This window comes from Galeopterus variegatus, unplaced genomic scaffold (genome assembly GCF_000696425.1).
Source record: "Galeopterus variegatus unplaced genomic scaffold, G_variegatus-3.0.2 Scaffold4516, whole genome shotgun sequence".
Classification (NCBI taxonomy): Eukaryota; Metazoa; Chordata; class Mammalia; order Dermoptera; family Cynocephalidae; genus Galeopterus; species Galeopterus variegatus.
Genome location: NW_007730627.1, coordinates 107546 through 123679, shown reverse-complemented (window position 1 = coordinate 123679; position 16134 = coordinate 107546). Strand labels below are relative to the sequence as shown.

The 16134-nt window shown below is 43.0% G+C and overlaps 1 protein-coding gene across 1 annotated transcript in view; it reads left to right on the top strand.

The window, feature by feature from the left end:
* Window positions 1-5453, top strand: part of CPVL (carboxypeptidase, vitellogenic-like) — a gene marked incomplete at its 5' end in the record, with an annotated part of 61988 nt that extends 56535 nt beyond the window's left edge. Inside the window, one exon of the mRNA XM_008587729.1 lies at window positions 5246-5453. Coding sequence (XP_008585951.1) covers window positions 5246-5353 — 108 coding nt within the window. The remainder of the gene's footprint in view (window positions 1-5245) is intronic.
* Window positions 5454-16134: the final 10681 nt, after the last annotated feature.

Below are 16134 nucleotides of genomic sequence, written 5' to 3'. Positions count from 1 at the left end.
AAGAGGATTTAATTTCTTCTGGAAGGCAGTTAGAGTAGGGGCTGATCAGGCAGGGACTAGGGCAGTTGGTTTGGTGCTGATTTCAGGGTTTGTGAGGGCTAACCTGTTTCTGGTTTTTCATTCCTTCTAAGGCATTGTCTAATGAAAGCCTGTGGTGTTCACCAGTGTTATACCTCCTTGAGAGATCTGCAACTCCAAATTTTCTTTTGTTTCCTTTGGGGTTTTCTTTGTTTTTGTTTCTTGGTCTCTCAAGCACCATATGACTGCTAAAAGTTCTGCTTAGCTTTCATTCTTTCATCTGTCACGTTTTGCTTGGCTTCTCAGTCAGAAAAGCTTAGAAATTGCTGAATTTCCCAGAGGGAAAAGCAGCACAAAACGTGACAGTTGGTTTGGTGCTGATTTCAGGGTTTGTGAGGGCTAACCTGTTTCTGGTTTTTCATTCCTTCTAAGGCATTGTCTAATGGAAAGCCTGTGGTGTTCACCAGTGTTATACCTCCTTGAGAGATCTGCAACTCCAAATTTTCTTTTGTTTCCTTTGGGGTTTTCTTTGTTTTTGTTTCTTGGTCTCTCAAGCACCATATGACTGCTAAAAGTTCTGCTTAGCTTTCATTCTTTCATCTGTCACGTTTTGCTTGGCTTCTCAGTCAGAAAAGCTTAGAAATTGCTGAATTTCCCAGAGGGAAAAGCAGCACAAAACGTGAGGCTCATTTTTAGAGGATCTTGGCCTCTCAAGTTCTGGTTGCTTTATAATACCTTTAAACAGCATCCTTTTCTTTTTAATTCAGCTTCTATCATTGTTCTGTGGTGTGGGGTTGGTTTGATACAAGCTCTTGTGTCACAGTCAGAAGTGGAAATCCTAAATTACAATACAAGGGTACTTCAAAAAGTTCAGGGAAACTTTTTTTTGGAAGCTTCTATCATTGTTCCGTGGTGTGGGGTTGGTTTGATACAAGCTCTTGTGTCACAGTCAGAAATGGAAATCCTAAATTACAATACAAGGGTACTTCAAAAAGTTCAGGGAAACTTTTTTTTGGAAGTGACTTGCCTCATTCTTTATTAGGAGGTGTCTGCTAACAAGCTTCAGCTTCTTTTTTGTTCTCATTCTCAAGTACCTTTTCTTTTTAATATATTTTTTATTTGAGTGCATATTTATTTTATTTCTACTCATAGTTAGTGTCTCAAAGCTAACAGTAAGATTTAGTAAATGTAGGATGGAATAAAAATAGTAAAAGAGCTTTAATGTAAATCAGAAACCATTATAAGCAAGATTCTCTTGAGTGTATGCATCGTTCTGTGGTGGAAAACGGGAACCATAAACTTATGGTTTAACTTATAAACTTATCCTACGTAATCCACCTCCCAAACTCACATCTGCCATATGCCTCTAGTCTCCTTTTCTGGTCAGTAGCATTATCCTTTGCAAATCTACTCATGTCAGAAGACTGAAATGGGGAAGATTGGGGGGAGGGGGTCTCACTTAACCTTTACATCTGATTAATCACTAATTTTATAGGTTCCATCCCAACACCCTCTTCTCCTTCCCTGTCTCACTGTCCCTCCTATGAGCCCACATCATCTCTCACCTGATCAGTAGTCTCCTAATTTGCCTACTTGCCCCTTCCAAATCAGCCTCCTCATCAGGTAATATGTCATTTTTCTACAATGCAAATCTGAGCGTGTCACCACCCTACTTAAAACCCTCTAGGATATATCCAGAAATGGCAAATCCATAGAGACAGAAAACAGATTAGTGGTTGCCAGGGGTTGTGGGGAGAGGGATGTGGGAAGTGATTACTAATAAGGAATGGGTTTCCTTTGGGGTGATGAAAACATTCTGCAACTAGGTAATGATGATGGTTACACAACATGAGAAATGTTCTAAATACTGCTGAATTGTGCGTTTTAAAATGGTTAAAATGGTAATTTCATGTTAAGTGTATTTTATCACAGTTAAAAAGAAAACCCCGTAGGATAAGGTCCACCAATCTCAGCTTGTCACATGGTTCCATTATAGTGTTTGCCTGTGCAGCTCTCCCTGTTTCCGCACTCCTCCTTCATGAATGGGACTGCTTGCAGACTGCTCGCACATGCCCTTTCATGCCCCCTGTGTCTACACGCGCAGTTTCCTGTCTGCAGAGTGTCCCTCCACCCCTGCCCCACCCCCCATTGTCTGTCCAGTGATCTACTCCTCCAAGACCCCTACAAAGTATCCTGACACATCTACATCAACAAGCCCATTGTGAATTTCCCCCTATATCTGTCAACTAAAAAGGCGCAATTGGGAAACCTTTACTGCTAGGTCTGTGTTTCTAAATCCAGGGAGAATTGTACCATTTTCTAAAAAACAAAATGGAGAGATGTATTAAAGTATTTGTATAACCCTTTTAAAATTCATGACCCATTTGTGACCCCCTGGAACATCTGGAACACATGAGTTTAGAGGCGTCAGCTCCAGTTCAGAGGCACCCAAAAGTATACAGTTTCTGGTGATGAGACCGTTTCTATCCTGGAAGCCTTGAGATTAATCTTGTCACATTTAAATATGTAATCATGGCCCTGCCACATTTTGTTACACACCTCTAAAAGTTGCAGAGTGGTGTGTGTGTCCTTGCTTTGTGAGTGGTGAGATGCGTGGCTACAAACAACAGAGTGGTTCATTTCTCAGCACTCACAAATTTATTTTTGAGGTTAACATCAGTAAAATTCTCTATGTGAATCTTCTTGAGTACATACTTTGGGAATGTTGTGGCATGTGAAATTGCCTTTGTTCCTTAATGAGCTTTTCTTTCTGATCTAAATGATCTATTTACGGTGTCATTGGGTCATTACATATGGCAGCTCGGAAATTGGAGCCAGGTGAGGGGGTCGCTGAGAGTAAGACCTGTTAACAGCAGACTCCTTTCGCCTCTTCCTCACCACTTTATTGTTACAGACATGGGAGGTGTAAGTGCACGTGTGAGTAAATACCAGGAGAGCGTCAATATCAGAGAAATAAAGTGAGGCCACAAATCAGTGTTTAACAAATTTCTACTTGTATTCTCCCTTGCTGTCAACAGAGAATTCTCTGCTTTGCCATAGAATAGAAAAAGTTCTCAGTAGTGGTCCTCAACAAGTGGTGCTTGGACCAACAGCATCAGCATCACTTTGGAACTGTCAGATATGCAGACTCTTAGGCCCCACCCAGAAATTGGAAAGTCTGGGGATGGGGCCTCACAATCTGTTTTAATAAGCCCGAGTATTTTTATTCCCATTCAAGTTTTAGAACCACTGTTTTAAACAATTCCTTTAAGCTAACATTTTTTGGTTTTTGTTTTGGGGGCGGGGGGTTGGCAACAGGCCGGTTCAGGGATAAGTCAATATACTTGATGTGAATGTATAGAACACAGGATGTTCTAGAGTAGTTAGGATAATATAGGCATCATGATTCTGGATTTTGAATAGGGATAATTGTTGGAAGACTAATGATAATGACTAATAGTTATTGACTACCATTCAGGCCAGGCGCTGTGCTAAGCATTCCATGGACACTGTTACATTAAATCCTCACACAAGTCACAATTATCCCAAGAAGTAACATTTCTTTATTGTGCAGTAAGGAAACTGAGGCTCAGAGAGGTTAAGTTACTTGCCTGAGGTTACACAGCTTGTGTGACTCCTGTCATGCTTCTGCACTCTGACTGTAGAGCACCATGCTATCCCTCGCCAGCTGCAGCTGCAGCTTGGGTTCTGGAGGCAGGATGACCCGTAGCTCTTGGGCATTCAGCTTACTGCTGTTCCAGGCCACTGCTGTCAAACTCATTTCCAGTTGAAGCAGCTGGGTTTTGTCACACACATGCCTTTGTTAAGTGTCCTTGGCTGAGCTGAAATTGCCCAGAAATCAATCACCAGATTCCTGCAGAGGCCAGAAATTTGGATGAGAATCTACAGGAAGAAAATCTACACTGAGATTGTGGGGCAACAAAAGTGTTCCTCCAGAGTCACATGAAGAGGCTCTTGTCACACATATGTTTACTTTCAGTCTGTGACAAAAAGTGGGACATGAGTTTCCAAATGCAAGCTTGAACACAAATGGTAGATGGGCTCCACTGTCATTGCAATGAGGCACAAACGACCATTGATTGAGCGTAGCATAAAGCAGAAGTTTCCATTTGTATGTGAGAGGGGTAAATCCAGTCGCACATCTGCAAATGGTGATCTGCTTCCCTTACCTACTTCAGAGGGCTATTGAGAAGTGGGTCAAAATGTTCTCCAACTAAGCTGTAAATTTCAATTCAAAGGTAAGGAATTACTGTGCAAGTACGATGATTTGATTAAAAACACCAGTGTTAGTACCAGAAGTCAGGGTCCTAGCTAGTTATCTCCTAATACTGTGACTTGGACAAGCCACTGGTAGCTCCAAATAACTCAGTCACTTTGATGCCGATGTGAATGGTGCCCCCTGTAGTTGTGCAGCGTGCAACTTGTACAGCAGCGAGCTGCAAGGTAAAATTTATGTAACAATGCTGATCCCACTTACCTTATAGCAAGGTGGTGGGTGTTGGAGGGTGGGGGAAGATTTCTTAATTTAATAAATGTATTATGCAAATATATTTGTATTTTTTCCTGCTTCAGTTCCCTTCAGATTGAGGCAGGTGAAAGAATCCAAACTCTTACGAAGGGCCTTGTGAAAGTGACCTTTAATTGCTAATTGTGACTCAGCTAGAAGTTACTGGAAGTGATTCTTATTTGCATATATTTCCTCACTTCATCCACTAGTGACTCCTGTGGGTCCTCCACCTATGCAACAGCATGTCTCAGACCACACAGATGTCTCTGCGTGTGACCTCCACACACTCGGTGTCAGTACTTGCCTGTTAGGCACTGAATCAGGAAGACTTCCCCTGCTCCTCTACTTGCGATATTTGCTGATGCTAGAGGCTTAAAGAGTATAAAGACCAGTTCCCTTTTTTGTCCTCATCGAGCGTAGCTCAAGGGTGGGCCCCTGTGTTGATGTGAACTCACTTCAACTAGTCATGTTTTAAGAATGCTTTATACAGCCTGACAAGGGCTCAGGTTACACAAATGTACACATTCGTCAAGACTGGTGAGTCTACACTTAAGACTAGTACATTTCATCGTATCCACTTTACTCAAAAGAAAATCTATAAACACACATTGAACTCTGGTTAATAATATGATGCTGAAGTATTTGGGAGAAGTGTATCGATGTCTCTAACTTTCCATTTTTAATTTTTTCTTCTTTAAGGTAATTGTTCGAGGTGGAGGACATATTTTACCCTATGACCAGCCTAGGAGAGCTTTTGACATGATTAATCGATTCATTTTTGAAAGAGGATGGGATCCTTATCACTGATAAACTACTTTCCTAAAAGAGAACAACAGGAGTTGGTTTTAATCTTTGAAAAGAAAATTTTAAAAACTAAAAATGTCATATGAATAAGAAAATTATCTTTTTATATCTGCAAGATGTTTCTTATCAATAAAAATTATTTGTGAAAGAAGTGAGCTTTTGTTTTGTGGGAGATGGTTTCTTACAAAATTAACTGCAGGAGTAAGAATTACGTTATTTAACTGAAGGACGGCAGGAATGGCTTCTGTGACACTGATTCAGACAGATGGATAAATGAGATTTGGGGGTTATGAGTAGAAATTTTTAATTCCTTTTAAGATTAAGTGAAAAGTGCAATAAATCAAGGAAGTTGTAACAGCATTTTGTTCTATAAGTAACAGAAGAGTTTGTCATATGAAGGTGTTTGGCAAATGTTATTGGATAGGAATAATTGAATTACACCACCAATGAAATGGGTGAAGTTATAATAATTGTGGAGAAGAGATTTTCAAATGTATATAGTATTAGCATGAACAGTAGCTTGGAATTTGTTGAAATAGAAATCTTATGTATATGTAATGATGTACCAATTCACAATAAGCAGAACATTCTTAATCTTTGCCTTTTTTAAAAACTTTTTTGAGTGTGTTGCTTCATTTGAAGTGTACACATGTATCAGACAGCCTGTAGGCCACGTTAGTTATAAGAGCCATTTTTTTTTTTTTTTTTTTTTTTTGTCTTTTGTCTTTTTCCGTGTCCGGCTACGGATCGCAACCCTCAGTGTTGCCCCCGCACCGGACCGGGGACCGGCAACGGGATCGCAACCCTCGTCGTTGCTCCCGTGCCTCGCTCAGCCAGTGAGCGGGAACCGGTCTGTATGTGGGATCCGAACCCTCGGGCGGGAGCGCCGCCGCGCTTCCCAAGCGGCGCACTATCCAGTGCGCCACCGGGCCGGCCCTACTTTATAAATGAAGAAATAAATATACCTATTTGGGGTGTGACTTCGTCATGTAAGAAATGAACACACGCACACAGAGGCACACCTGAGTTTCCACAGCTAGTGGCAGAACCAGTTGGGACTCAAAGCCAGGGCTCTGTTCCTCAAGCCCATCCTCTTTCCCTCCTCCTGAGCCCTCAGCTCTTCCTCACCTGATGACATCAGTGGGTAAATATCAATGACCCCATCTAGGGTCAGGCTTGTATCATCATGTAAAATGTGCTTTATTTTGAAAGTGGTGGAAACCAGATTCTCAGAAACTTTTAGATGCACACTGTCCACTCCACCCAACAAGAGCTAATATAAATCAGAATAGTGATTATCTGAAAACGGCTAAGAACTTTCATTTAGCTATTTATTTATATGAAATTCCCAAGTTCTCTTTTCTCATGCCACCAGAAATATGATAGGTAAGGCCAGAAACCAAAGGCTGAGATCTTGCAACAAGTTTCTTGACTTAAACTGATTTACTGAGGAAAGTTTAGTGTGCTCTTATGTTTCTTCTTAGGAATAACAAGATCCCTGCTCTTACTGCTGATGATATATCCAGGCCATGGCTGTGTCAATCTTCTGCCATTTAAGCCTCTGGTTCTAACCTCAATAACCATCCCATTCTTCATGCTAGGCCCTTGAGGGGACAACAGGGCCAGGTGCAAAGATGCGTGGTGGATGCCTGTTCAACTCCACTGTCACACAGGAAGTGTGTGCCCCGGGGTGCAGCAGCTACCTGCATAGTGTGCTTAGTTTTTCTTGCATATTGTAGTGGTTATTGCTATTAAAATTCTGAAGATTTAAAAAACATTTGGAAAACAAACCTGAAAGTGATTGATTTTCATGCCCCTAGGACACCAAGCCTAGGAATTAAAAGCAGACCGTTGTAATTTATATTCGCTTGAACCCAAGGAAAGACATCTGTTCAATCATTTTAAGGGGATTTTTGGCAACTTCAGAAGTGAGACGCAGGGCTGTCTACATTCCCCCAGGCTCTGTGTGTTTAAGAACAGGCCAGGGCTGTGGTTGCTGCTCAAACGGATTTCACAGAGAACTTCATTGTACCTAGCCAGATCTTTTGGGAAAATATCAGTCTTTTTCTTAAATCTTTAATTTTCAAATTGCAAAAGTATGAATTGTTCATTGCAAAATTAAAAATTAAAAACTTCCCACACCAAAACCAATGATGACCACTAATAATTCATCCCAGGATAAGGGAGGGTGGGCTACCCTGAACTCAGTACCACCAATACTGCACCCAATGGGGGAGAGAAAATTACCCCCCAACCAAAAAAAACCACAACAGGGTGTTGTTACTAGAAGAAAGGAACCCAAAAGCCAAAAAATTTTCAACCACATGCAGACGTCAAAGCTCAGTAGAAAGATTAAAGCCAGTCTCTACATTTTGACATGCAATGGAAATACACACTGGTAATTTACCAGTGAATATTTACAATCAAAACTCACATGTCCATCTAGTAATGTTTGATGATACTTTAAATTTTCATACATAAATTAGAGGAGGAAAGGAAGTGCCTGAGAGAATGGGGGAGAGGGAATGTCATATAAAGAGAAAAGGGAAATCCAGATACCCACATCAGCACTGTGAACAGAAATTCCTAGTTCAGCCATGCTTACCATGCTACACCAGCATGTGCTTATTAAGCTTTCCAGGTGCCGGGACCTGTTCTGGGTGCTAAAGGTACGGAGACAAATCTAGCCCACTCCCCTGCTTCTGAGACCCTCTAAATGGAAGAAGGAGTGTGCAAAAGGAAACGAGTGACCACTGTAAAAATAACTATAATCCCATCATGCTATGTGCTTTAATAGAGGAAGGTCCTAATTGCTTCAGGAGCAGAGAACAGGGAGTGACCGATGACTCCAAACCAAGGAGTGGGGAGGAAAACTGGAGATGTACCGGGGGGCAGAGGGGCACTGGCAAAGGCCTGAATATAAGTTAGTGTTCTGCGCAATAATGAGGTTCTGAGCACACCCTACACCTACCTTCTCTCTTCTTATTTTTTCTCCCACCTTCAATAGTTTAAATATTTTATTGCAAAAATCTGAATTCACAAATGATTGCACTAAACTTCTGTAATGGAGGGAATAGAAGGACTGAATCCCATATTAAACTGATTGGAATAAATCCCTAAATGATCAGCCATTAGTTTTCCCATCTTGTCTCTGTAGAGTCAGGGAAAGATATAGAAGGCTGTCTCCCTTGTAAGTCCATCTATCAAATGTGTGTGAAATGGCGTTTCTTTATTAAAATCCCCACATGCCGCACAGTAACATGCTGGGACAAGCTGTCATTTACCAATTTCCTATCTCTCCTGGGAAGAGAAATGTTCTTTAAGGAGGACATTTTGAAATGATCCCATAGTGTGACTCACTGGAGAGAAATGCCAAACGCTTTGGGGTAAAAATAAACAAAAGTGTTTTTTTTTAAATGTAGATTCTATCAAAAAAGACTTGGAGTGATGTTGCCCTGGAAAATTGAAGCTGATATTGGACAGGACAAAGGGAGTAATGGAGAGAGATTTTGTTTACTCAAATGAGGTACTTTGTTCAGGGTCAAATTTCACCAGAATGTATTTTCCTTGGTAGGGCTGTATGAGGCAGAAGAAAGGGGATCTCTAGTAAGTCCCTGCTCCCACAAATGAGCTCCTCTGTTCCTGAAAAATCTTAATATTCGTTAGGCTCGAGACTCAGAACAGGTCCTTAAGAGTTCTAATTTCTTATGTAATGAGAAATGTAATTCTCTTTTGGTCTCATAAAGAAAACAAGCTCCATGTAGCTTTGCTTCTAAATCATATTCTTCCTTTGCTGCATGGTAAAAGAAAAGAGAAAGAGGCACCAGCCCAGGGAGCATTCGATTCTGAACCCAAATTCCAAATTTTCTGTTATTTTCAACTCTTCAGTGGATTTTTCCTTCCTTGGCTTGGAGTAGAGTTAAAAGAGTTGACAGTTATATATTTGGTTTAGAAGCATTACAAGGAAGGAAAAGGATTCAGTAATCCTGGGTTATTAGAATATGCTCAGTTATGAAAAATGAAATCAAGTAGTTTAAAAATACTTGTGCCAAAAACTTCCATGGGGTTGTGTTTTAGTAAAGGAAATGCTGGTAAGTCTCAGCATGTAGGGAGGTTTGCATTATTCTCTCCTACTGAGATAGGAGGTGCTCAGTCTCCCTGGGGTTGGGTTTCAGGCCATTTCCCTGGGCCTCAAACCCCTCCTCTATGGCTCCAGCCCCTCCTCTAGGCCCTGAATTACTTTGCATGTAGCACCTATTTTCAGCACCAACACAGGGAGATTGAGACCACAGGAAGCTGACTTTCGTAATGTTAGCGGCCAAGCATGCTCAATAAGCAGTTTATCTTTGAATGACCTTCCACTGGAGGCACTAGAGAGCACTGAATATATTCTGAGTATTTTTCAGTGACTATGTTGGAATTTGACCACTGAACCTGCTCTAAAAAGCAAACAGAGCATGTGCAAGGCTAGGTTACATAACCAGTTACATAACCAGGAACTACCCGCTTAGTTCATTAGATAGCATTTATATGCATAGAATAGCCAACTATAAAGGTAGAATCCAGGAAGGAGGCTGGGCTGTGCTCATTCTGAAGCCAGCCTGCACTCTGCCTGTGAAGTGTGTATTTCTTATTCTTCACATTAAACCTGTTCTCGCTTTCTATTCTGACTCAGCCTTTGAATTTTTTCCTGCAGTGGAGTCAGGAACCTGGCAGAGAATGGGGTTAAGGGCGGGTATCCAACCTCCCCAGACCCTCTCCTCTGATAACACTACTTTTGGCACTATACAAATCCCTATATTCCCAGCAGTAGGAACCATCAAATAAAAACAGATCAGAATCTAAAGTCAAGGAAGGCATAGGAAGCCTCAGAAAAGACCAAAAGGAGATGAATACAGATAAGTTCTTGAACCAGCAGGGGCAGCATTTGGTGTCCACCCCAGAGAGTGAGATGAATTTTAGGCTTGCCCATTTCTCCCCAGCTCCAGCTGTATGTGCAACAGCTGCCTTTTTGAAGCCCCAGATGCTGCTGGTCTTTGTGATGAGTTGGTTCTCCCCCTCTGCCCAAAGACACCATGTAAAGAAGACAACTTTGCATTTGGAGGAGACAGCAGGTGATGATGAACATCTCTGGGGACAGAAGTTCAACACCAGGAAACATACCATGTGATTTGGGAATGCTGGCAATGAATAGTAACTACTTTTCTATGCTTACCATGCTGAGGGATTCTGGCATCTTAATTAACTTCTAAAAAATAGATTCCTAACAAACGGCATAACAATAAGCAAGGAAGAGAGAATCGTCTAGCAGAAATCAGAGAGAATAAAACTTAATATATGCCTGTGGCACTACTGCTAAGGCCTGGAATCCTCACAGTGCCAATTGTCTAGTTCTTAATCCTTTTCACGATGCCAATTGTAAAGCTAGGTGACCATGCTAGTTGTCAGGCTCTTTTACCTGCCGGTAATCCCTCACCAACTGGGCCGATTGTTGAGCTAGGGCTGGGTCTTGGAGCCCACAGACCCCTTAAGCCCGTTCACAGACTGGGTCACCAGACCACTCGCACAGCAGGTCTATGAGCTAGGTAGCAGCCAGAAAGGTCCTTGGAGCCATAAAAGATACACTGGCGCACATGTGCACTAACTCCACACACACACACAATTTGCCTACAATGGATGTGCTGAACCACACCCAACTAGACCTGAGGCAGGTCCCTGACCAAACTGTTCTATTTTCCCAACAATGCCTCAAACTAGATATACAATTTCAAGTCTATTTCTTCTCACATCTGCCGGGACAGATTTCATAAAGCCACCATAAAAGGATTCTGTTTCTACTGGAGAAAAAACTTGAGGTTGCATGGGTCTGCTTCTTTGGTCCTCAGTAATTGATGCTTTATATGTTCACCTGTGCACAGTTTCAAACTCTGTCCACTCTCAACTCCAGGACGATGCAATGTGGCTCCCCTTAGTCTAAGCAAGCCCTGTCTCCTAATTCACTAAGAAGATCAAATCAGCCCGACACTGGATCCCTGTTTCCCTTTTCACCACACCATACTGTTGTAGCATCATGACCCGCATTCTCTTCCTGTCACAGGGAAAGTCGCGACCTCTCCCCTGAGCTTCTTGGCCTGGCCATCTCTCCCCTCAAACACCCCCAAACTCACAGTCACCATCTGTCCTTTGTCTTTTCAGCCAGTGGCCAAGCCGGTTTATTCTACTGCAGCAATGTCTTCTGCATCTCTTCCCCTTCCCCTTCTGGTTTCTAGACTATTGCAGAGCCTGCTGAAGGGTCTCCCTGCTTCAGCCTGTCGCCAGCCCACACACTGTGGCTCCATCCAATGCAGTGTCGCTATTTCATTTTCTAAGGGCATCTCTGATCTACTCACTGATATCAAACACCCTGGCTTTGAGGACCCGTCACACACAGACTGACTCCAGCCTCCTTTTGGCTGTGGCTCCCACCGTTCACGTGTACCCAGCCCGCCGAGTGTGTTCACCTGCACCAACCAGATGCCCGCGTGTCTCCCCCTCACGCTCTTTCCACGCTCTGGCCCCCGGAATGTCACCGGCCTTCCAGGCAAGGCAGCCCAGGAGCTAACCCGCCTGAGCTGCCTCCTGCCTCGGTGCCTCCACCTCCCCCACCGCCCCGCGAAGTCACTTTCCTCTGCGCTGTCAATGATGTTTGAAGTTTTCCTTTTCCTTTCCCCTCTGGCGCAGGGAGCCGACTCCCAGCCCCTGCTTTAGGGCGGTGAGCGGCAGGATGAGAAGCAGGAGCTTCTGGGAGCATCTCTGGCTTTTGTTTCCTAAGAGCAGGAGGCCCAGAGGGAGGATAGGGTTTGAGGAAGCAGAATGGCTTGGAAAAACAGGTGAGAGTCGCCAGAGGGAAAGGGAATTCCTCCAGCTGGGGGAGGGGCACGTTCTCTGGGCTCTGCTTCCTGGCAGGGGACAGGGTGGGGCCGGGGACAGAGAACTTCTGCCCGGGTGGAGCATCTGGGCAGCTGAGGCCACAGGCGCTGGGCTTTGCAGCCTTGCCTGGAAGCAGCAGAAGGCAACCAGGCATGGAAGGACCATGGGGACAGGCACAATGTAATGGCCTGATTAGCAGGGACCCTGCCCAAACCCTGGCCACTGCATAACACTCTTGGAACCTCACACAATCCTGGAGGGGGGAATAGGAAGGAAGAAATAGCTGAGATGAAATTTCCCACTGGTCCAGCAGAGTGGGAACTCAGAATTTAAAAAAAAAAGAAAAATCATCGTAGAAAACAAAGAGATGCTGTCTTAATCTGGTTTTTGCTGCTATCACAGAATACCCAAGATTAGGTAATTAATAAAGAACAGAGATTTATTTCTTACAGTTCTGGAGGCTGGGAAGTCCAAGGTCAAGGGGCCCACATCTGGCAAGGACCTTCTTGCTGCATTATCCCACGGTGGAAAGTGGAAGGGCAAGAGAGCAAGAGAGCACACAAGCACGACAGGGAAGGGGGCCGAACTCAGCCTTGTTATCAGGAACCCATTCTTGTGATAACTAACCCACTCCACTCCCGCAATAACAGCGTTAATCCCTTCATGAGAGCTGAGCCCTCACCATGTATTAGCCTCTCAAAGGTCCCACTTCTCAGCACTGTGGCATTGGGGATTAATTTTCCAATACATGAACTTTGGGGGACACATTCAAACCATAGCAGATGCCATTATTTCTTATCATCTGAATTTGTGGATTGATATTCATTCTCAACATATTTAAATACACATATGACAATTTTTCCCTTGAAGAAGAGAACCTGACTTCAACTCAGCAATATTTATGGAGTGCCTACTATGTACCAGGTACTGTTCTAGATGGTGGAGATATAGCAATGAGCAAGACTGAAGACCCTTCCTCAAAGATATTACATTTTGGTGGGAGGTGAGAATCCAAGTAAATTCATATAGAGAGAGGTACATTTTGATAAGTGCTATTAAAAAAAATCTAAGCAGGGTAAGGGAAATAAAGTGGAATGGACGGTGAGAGCATGATGGCACTGAGAGGTTGGGAAAGGCCCTCCTGACAGTTTACATGTAAGCTGGTCCTGAAGCAGTGAATCTCCCTTGTACTGGGGGATGGGAGGGTGGGGTGGGGAGGAAGACACAACAGGCCCTGCAAAGGACCCAGACTCTGAGAAGAGAATAAAAGCCCAGGCACCCAGGGGCAGGGGCTGGAGATGTCAGAGCCGTGGGAAGTGGTGGATCAAGGTAGACTTCCCCCACAGACTGCCAAGCACACAATGTGTGCTCAGGAAATATTTATTGAGTAAAGAATGTACCAAACATGGCGATTTATGCCACACTGGGAAGTACTACATAGCACATAACAAATATAAATAAATACACAGAGCCCAAAAATAACCCCAAAGCCCATAGCCCAGATAGAACCACTTTTAAACTTTCAATATTGTTTCTCTAATCTCTTATTAATACTGTAGATTCTATTTTTTTCTGTACTGGAGATGATACTATGTCCTGTTTTCTTCACTTAATCATGTTGCAATTTTTAATATCCTTTAACTCACTGAAATTAAGTTTATTTCTAACTGGTTTCAGCAACTTGGGCAAAACGATCGTCTGGCAACTGATTCTTTCAAGGGCCACAGAGGGTGCGACGCAGCCACAGAATGTTATGAGGAGGGAACACATGGGCCACCAAACTCTGTAAACCAAGCCAAAGTGACAGCATACTGGCCCACTGGCCCCCTCTGGCCCTGGCTGCAGGATGCCCAGGTCTGGTCTCCAGCCCAGGGAACATTCTTGCTTCATGATGTACAGGGTTTGTCCTCATTAGCAAGATGGTGCCTGGGAAATTTCCTCTCCCCATTCGGAGTTGAGGTATTGGAACATTTCCTAGAGAGACACTTTGTTTCTCTCAGGCCTCTGATTTTACCTCTAGTAGCTGCCCCCAGCTGTTCCTAATTCTCTCTCTGGATGAATGACTCAGCTTCATTCAGAGTCTACAACTTGTGGGTTCTTAAAGGAGACAGACCATTTTGTAACAGTGAAATGCACTCAAACCAAGTAAAACCATCTTAGAGTACAACCATAAAGAAGAAAACATAAAACATATTTATTTTCAATGTCCAAGATTATAACTCTTCAACTATGAAATAAACATGTGCCTGGGTTTAAAAAATAAAAAATCAGAAAGGACTTAATAGAAATCAGACAGCAAGGCTACGTTCTCTGATGTGGCCTCCTATCCTCTGTTTGCTTTCGGGACAGATTTTTCTGGAAAAGCTGTGGGGCCTGTGCTGAGGTGTCCTCTTAGATCCAGGAGAAGTAGAACAGCACATTCATGGCCAAAAGGGAAGACCCTGTTAAGTGTTTTTGGAGTAAATGCAAATTTTCCAGGTGAACCAACATTTGTATGGTCCAAAGATGTTTTTGGCTGTGTTTAAGCTGCTTTTGCCCATGAGCAACAAATAAATTTATTCAAGACTTGCATTACTGGAAGGAAAACAAACCTAAGGCAGGACAAAATTAATGGGAAATTTAAGGGGGAAAAAAAACCCTACCACCAACAACAAACATGCCTCAGTTTGGCTGAGATGATTAGAGCCAGATGGAGAAGGGGGCCCAGGTGCCCAGGTGGGCGGGGTGTCTAGCGACAGAAGCAGCTGCATCTCAGCTGGCACAGCCCAAAACATCCAAATCACTTGCAAAGCAGAGAAGTATGTCCTTCCTTTTCCTTTCTCCTCCTCCTCCTCCTCCTTCTGCTTCTTTTCTTCTTTCCTCTTTCCCTGGAGCAGTGGGCGTGTTCTAGGTTGGAACTTTCCCAAATGAGAAGGCTCTGTGTGATGAGGCTGTTGACCAAGACTGAGGGATGGGGTGGGTGGCTTGTACAATTGTAGTTGTCTAGGACTGTAGACAGGATTTCTCATCACTCTCCTCAAACTCTGGATTTCAGAATAAGACCTCCATCCCTGAGATAATAAAAGATGCGCTGGGCTGCCTCTATGACTGTCTTATAATCAATTCATGGTGGATTGCTAGATGCTTTGAGCTTAACCAGACCTGCACATAACCTCAAGTCTAATTCTATCACATGGCTTCTAATGCCATCATATGGAGCCTCTGGCAACAAAGCCGTTTTCCAGTTGTTAATATCCTCTCTCCTGCGCTCATCCTGCCAGAATCATTTACAGCTCCGGGTCTGAATCTCCCCAGAAAAGAGATTTTTTTCTTTGGTGAAATGGTTTCCAGAGAACATCACTTTCCATAGGACAAATGGTTATAAAAGTTCTGCTCATCACAATCAGCACAGTAGTGAAGATGTTCAGGGATCTTGGTGCTGCATAAGGAAAAGAATGTTGCAGCCATGCTTTGTGTAGTATTTTTATATACGGTTTTTATCACATTGGCAATGACACTCATTTAATAAAGAACACTAATTTGTTCTTCATATCAACAATCTGTTAATGTTTTAATTCATTCCAGATGCCCTTGAAAAAAGTTACATGAGCCCTAGGAGGACAGGGACTTTTGTCTGCTGTGTTTAGCCCCGTAGTCACAGCTCCCATTAGAGCACCTGGCACTTCATAAGTGTTCATTCACATTTACTGTTGAATGAACTGAGGTATTTCCTAATGGCCATCTTTTGAATTTTGCAGTGTTTTATGTGAAACAGAATTATCTATCCATCTTCAAGTTGAGAAAATGTTGACCTGGTTTCACTCTTAAGAGGCAATGAGACCCTTAAAATAATTTTTTAAATCTAATTTACTTTAAATTTGCAAACCTAGTAGTTA